The sequence below is a fragment of the Frankliniella occidentalis genome, unplaced genomic scaffold, assembly GCF_000697945.3.
Source record: "Frankliniella occidentalis isolate FOCC.00 unplaced genomic scaffold, Focc_3.1 Scaffold13, whole genome shotgun sequence".
Taxonomy (NCBI): domain Eukaryota; kingdom Metazoa; phylum Arthropoda; class Insecta; order Thysanoptera; family Thripidae; genus Frankliniella; species Frankliniella occidentalis.
The window spans coordinates 2583603-2589372 of record NW_026267143.1 but is presented as its reverse complement, the minus strand read 5'-3'; the positions used below and the strand labels follow the sequence as shown (position 1 = coordinate 2589372).

The following is a 5770-nucleotide window of genomic DNA, read 5'->3' as shown; positions in this document are numbered from 1 at the left end:
GTGGGGTAGGAGTACATCCCGCTATTTTTGCTCGATTTTGGCGCGCTATAAAACCGAATTTTTTTCGCGCTCGCTACGCTCGCGGTCCTTTGATGGGGGAGTGCGTAAATTCTGCTTCAGTGCAGCTACCTGCTTTTACGGCTGCTTTATAAGATTTATTTAAGCGCTCAAAATAGCATATTCGTGCTCCTATGCCCCAAAATTTTTTCGCGCTCGCTTCGCTCGCGGCTATTACGCGCTGTTGCAATGGAGGGATTTAATATTAGGGCAACTGGTACAACTCCTAACTGCTGCTGTTCGGTGACACGGAAATGGTCTGGAAAAACTGTCCCTCCCGGGCTTAAATAACATGATCTCAAAGTCTACTATGCGCTATATCTAGCCAATATTTAGAGCTCAAGCAAAAAAACAACATACTTTTTAAAATAAATGCAGCGTTAGATTCTTCATAGCGTTTCGCTCCTTTCCGCATGTCTAAAAGACACAGGAACAACATAAAATTGTAATGGTAAGAAAGCATAAAAGTGCAAAAATATCCCATTAAAACAAGTAAAATGTTTCTATCATTTATCAAGCAGTAAGTACACTCGAGTGCCTTGCCTCACTGGGTCTGGCATCTGGCCCTTTCTCCTTAAGACTTAAGACTCTTGTCGCGTCGGTCACGGAGGTAATTCGTTTCCGTCCAGAATTTTTCTCGCTCGCTTCGCTCGCGATTTCTTTGATCTTTAACGATCTTTCTACTGTGAGCCGTCCAAAACCAAACCGCTACACGAGTGTCGTGTCTTTGTGTTTTGTGTAGTGAATAGCATAACAGAAGTACTGAGTCGTTTCGATAATTGCAAATTTTAACTGAATAATTGCACCTGCCTCCTGAGAGATAAGCAACTTAGTAAGTACCATGACGGTCCCGTATAACCACCATTCACCTTTCACTAGATCTGTGCATAAGTAGAGTAACTTAGTATGTATTATGTATTAAGAAGAAAAAAAAAATGAAAGGGGAGGTCAGATGATGAAAAGGGAGGGTGTCAGCGTACTCTGACCCACCTCGGCGAAATCGTTTGGGCGCCCCTGATCTACGGAGCTGGAGCTACCGAGACATTTGGGAGCCTGTGCGACATAGAAGCATCTCTATCTAAAGGTGGCCCCATGGTGAACTTTATCCTCGACGTTACCTAAATGCACCCCCCCCCCCCTTTTCGTGTTATTAGCAGTCTATAGTTTACTTGGTCAACACAGTACAATAAAGATGTCACTACTGCCTCTGAAGTTCCTATCTTTACTTGAACCTCCACACACCATATGCTACGCTCTAATAAAAAAAATGTATGGATTTTGTCTAACTCAGTTCACATGTCTAGGTTCTGTCCGGACAGAGATTGGTCGGGAGCGTGTCTGGAAAAGGTTTATACTTTTGTCAGGATGTCTATGTCTAGATTTCGTCTGTTGTCTGGATCGTGTATAGAAATAAACGTCTAGAATATTGTCTAGAATATGTCTTGAACCTGGAACGTCTCTGTGCAGATGTCTGAAATTCGTGTGGGTTCTGTGCAGTAATAATGAACAATGAACACCGACGCCAGGGTGCGCGCCTGCAGCGGGATGGGTAGGCCAACCCGCTAAGCAGCTGTGTGGAGTTCGCGGCCCACCCTGGCGGGGGCCCCCGCCGGCTCGGGAGGGAGGCGAGAGGGTGCAACGGAGCGTTTGGGCGCCGAACGTTTCGTAGCGTCAAGCCAGGTAGGGTAAAGTTCATTGTGGGGGCACCTGCTTGAGCTTCTGCGCTGCGCGACAAGACCTTTCTCAAGGATGCAGCTCTACTTATCAGGAGGTGGTTTCAAACTTTTGAAAATGGCGCCCTGACTGAAAACAAAATAACGTGTGTGCTGCCCTCTATAAACAAATAGACAGACGACAGAAGACTATCAACTCCGGCTTAGACTAACCTGTCAACCCCTTAAGCAATTACATTGTTTTAAAGTGTGTTTTCGTCTACAGTTTGAAGGCGAACACCTTCATATTGGAATTGTAAACATGTTATCTCGATCTTCGTTGCTTTTTTGTAATGGACTCCGCAATTGTCATGGAAGGTACTGTGCTGTTACTTTCAGCCAAGATATTTTCTGTCCCTCATTTGAGAGATGCATTTTTGTGTTGATTAGAGTTAACCAAACGCGAGCGTGATTTTCACGCTTCGTAAGCTCTACGCAGCTAATGAGGGGCCGACTTTGCTTACGCCTTGCGGGATAATCGCTGTCGCGTTTCGTTACTTTAAATCCAAACTCCAAACTCAGCTCCTTGTTATTCCTCAGATATTCTGTACTTACTCTCTTTGTTTTCTAGTAAATTAATATTTTTTTCTTCACAGAGACCTCATTCAACCACTCAAAAAACGTCTGCTTGACTCAAAGTTCCAGAAAAATTCCTGCAGGGATTCATCTAGGTTTTCCCCTCGACGCAGTGCTTATAGAACTGAACCTACGTTTCTATCTCAAGTAAAAGTTCCATTACTTTTTACAGCTGCAGTAAGTTTACAAGAGTTTTCTATAATATCATTAATTTTTTTATTACCAGCACTTTTTATATTTAATTATTTTAACATGAAATTATCAATTTTATATTTTCGTAGACTGGATCAGCGTGTTTACTTGGTCATAAGTATTTAGGAACGTTGGTGTCACAAAGATCTTATGACTCTAGATCGGTAAAGTTGATGTCAAATGTCTATTTCATTTGTTATTCTTCTATCCAATTGCCTTCCTATACTCAAAAATATATTTCCTCACAGGCATTTAACTGGTGGTCTTCCAAGCCTGATTGGTTCAAGACATACTGGTTGATTTGTGGTAGCTGTGTCACTGTATTTGCAAGCTACAGATTAGCAATGCTGTCAGCCAGGCAGGTTCCCTCTTTCCTACGATTTATGCAAACATACTTTGTCAATAAAGGGAACCCAAGTGAGTACAAGTACTTGCATTTGTGTGTAGTTTTTGTCACTTTTCATGCTGTTGTTAAACAAATAATAAAATTTGTAGGTAATGCCCTTGAATCATGTGTGCAGTTAGTCCTATCATCTTTCTGCCATATATCACCTTTGCATTTGGGAATAAACATGTACATATTGTACAATGTTACAGAAGGTGAGTAATACTCACTGAGTATGTTATGACTTATTTTATCTGCCATGAGAGAGTATAGTATTGGTTTACTTTTGACTAATGTTTTTTTTGTTTTCGTTCCCTTTCAATTTTCTTCGATAAATATCACCTTTACTTTTCTTTCTAGCTCTGGCTCCGGAAATTGGTAAGGAGAGATTCTTAGGTGCATATTTATTTAGTGGAGTTGTATCTGGCTTTACTAGCACATGCTACCAGCTTATATCAGGCCGCTGTCAAGGTGCCGTAGGAGCTGTGAGTTTAAAACATTATCTGCCTTGTGTTATTATGACAGTCGAAATAAGTATTAATTTGCATTTTATTTTTCTTTGTTGCAGTCTGGTGCAATTTTAGGTCTATTGGGCATGGTAATATTGAGGCACCCAGAATATAATTTCCACATAATATTTTTGCCATTTCTCACAATTCCTGGGCCTGCGGTAAGCACATACATTTTGTTTTCACTTTTCTTACTACACATACATCCCACAATGAACATTACCAAACACAATGCGAGGTAAAGCTGGCTGACAAACAGGGACTAGTAAAGTAACATATTGTTGTTACATTACAAGCTCACAGGTAAAAACTTTTATGCCCAGAATCTGTTTGTAGCATTATTGTAAAGTAACTTAACTGCACCCATTTATTTTACCCAGTATTTTAAGGGTAACACATTTAATAAAGTTATTACTTTTGGGGTACTTAGTTGGTTCATGGGACTCAGTCTACAGCTCATTAAATGAATAACATGGGATATTTAGAAATAACTTGTCGGCCTATGGAGATAATAAATACTTTTTTTTTAAGGAACCTTTTCAGGAACGTGATGTAAAAATTAGCATTACAACTCAAAATTTAGTTAAGTTTTGGGTCCCTGATAACTAACATTATTTTGGACACCGCCTCGTGGTTAGTCAAGTCAAGATTCCACTGTAGGTGCCTCCGGATAGGCAGCGGCTGTCCCCCCACAGCTGCTTGATGGGATGGGCTACTCAGCTCGCAGCAGGCGCTTTTATTTAGAGTTGCCTCTTGAGACGTTCATTGTAGGGACATCTTGAATTTTATCTACTCACACTTTTGTTTTTGCAGGTCTTTGCAGGGATGGCCACAATTGATTTTCTTGGCTGTCTCAGAGGATGGGCATTTTTTGATCATGCTGGACATCTTGGAGGACTATTTAGTGGAGTGTAAGTGACTTGCCATTTTCACCATTTCCCTTTTTTTTTTTAAGTAAATTATCTAAAAAATTGTTTGTCCTATTTCAGAGTTTGGGAATTTGTTACTGGCAAAAGTATTACCAAATCATTTGCATTCTTTAATGAAGCAGAAACCAAACCTGGTAATAAAAAATCATAGTACTCTACTTAAGAAGCCTCTATTACACCTTAATCTCAATAAAAGTTCTCCTAAAAGTTTTATTCTCTGTGTTTGTTCTTTTCCCTTTTTCATGTGATGGAATGACAAAGTTGAAAAATCAAACTTATTTCTTATTCAAATGTACAATTTTGTTGTATCACAATTTTTTTACTCATACGTGTATGCCTAGACTTTTCTCAAGGCCTAGATATGACGTTTTCTTGTTTTCAAAAAGTGCTCCTTGTTGAGCATCCATTGACTATCGAATATGACTTAATTTCCCATATTTCTTTAAACTTTGTAACGTAGGGCCCCGTGCGTTAACATTATGCACGGGGTAGCTGAGCGAAGTTCATTAAAATAACAGAAGATGTAACAAATTTAGAACGAAACTATACATACAAAACTATACAAACATAATGAATGAAAGTCCGCCTAGTAGGTAGGCAACCTATTCTGCTCCTTGAACGTGACAGATGGGGGGAGGGGTCTGTTTCAATTAGTCCGTCTCTATAGGGAGCCGTCTAAGGGATAAGAATTGTGTCTCAAGATGTATGTGCATTTTTGCGCAACCTTCTAGGCATATCTCCCACCTCCCCCACCCCAATTTTTGTTCAGTGAAGTACCCCACCACCACCTTCAACCCCTCCTGCCAGCCGGACCTTCAACCGCGGCCTGGTCTGGTTGGGTCGCTGTATTCAACCAGATTTCAAATCCCTTGCACCCCCCCCCCTCTCTCTCTCTCTACAACAAGTACTTTAAGTGAGTAGTGAACTTGAGTAATTACTATGCAATAGAATAGATTTGGAAGTCCACTAGAAAAGCTTGATGCTGGGAAGACTGGTTTCTATCCATCAAAATACATGGTTGATTTGTTCTGGTAACAGTGGCTGGATATAGAGGGGGGAGGGGGGTGGGGGGGCTTAAATTTGTGCGTTCCTGAAGTTCAGATACAGAACATGTCTGCTACTGTCCCTTCCTATCCCCACTGCCCTCCCCCTACTTAATTTACCCTTTTCTGTAATGCCACATGATGCATCATGCTCCCATTTCATTCAATTCATTTTATTTGTGAAAGGTGAAATTCTTTTAAGTTGCCTCTAGTTGAAGTGAAATTAAATATTTAATTTAATTTCAAAATACATTTAAACTTCTCATTTACGACAAGTATAACTTGTCGCTCTTTCATTCATTTTTATCAGATCTCTCCGAAGCTTGTGAAAGATCACGAGTCGCTGAGGTATATTTAATTTAAGTTC

The 5770-nt window shown here is 40.3% G+C and overlaps 1 protein-coding gene across 1 annotated transcript; it reads left to right on the top strand.

The window, feature by feature from the left end:
- The first annotated feature begins 1893 nt into the window (after positions 1 to 1893).
- Positions 1894 to 4573, top strand: LOC127748781 (presenilins-associated rhomboid-like protein, mitochondrial). The gene is made up of 9 exons (XM_052263628.1): positions 1894 to 2087; positions 2366 to 2522; positions 2627 to 2701; positions 2786 to 2954; positions 3033 to 3137; positions 3283 to 3407; positions 3491 to 3592; positions 4245 to 4342; positions 4421 to 4573. The coding sequence occupies exons 1-9, from the start codon at positions 2032 to 2034 to the stop codon at positions 4509 to 4511; spliced, it is 978 nt and encodes a 325-aa protein (XP_052119588.1). The 5' UTR covers positions 1894 to 2031; the 3' UTR covers positions 4512 to 4573.
- Positions 4574 to 5770: the final 1197 nt, after the last annotated feature.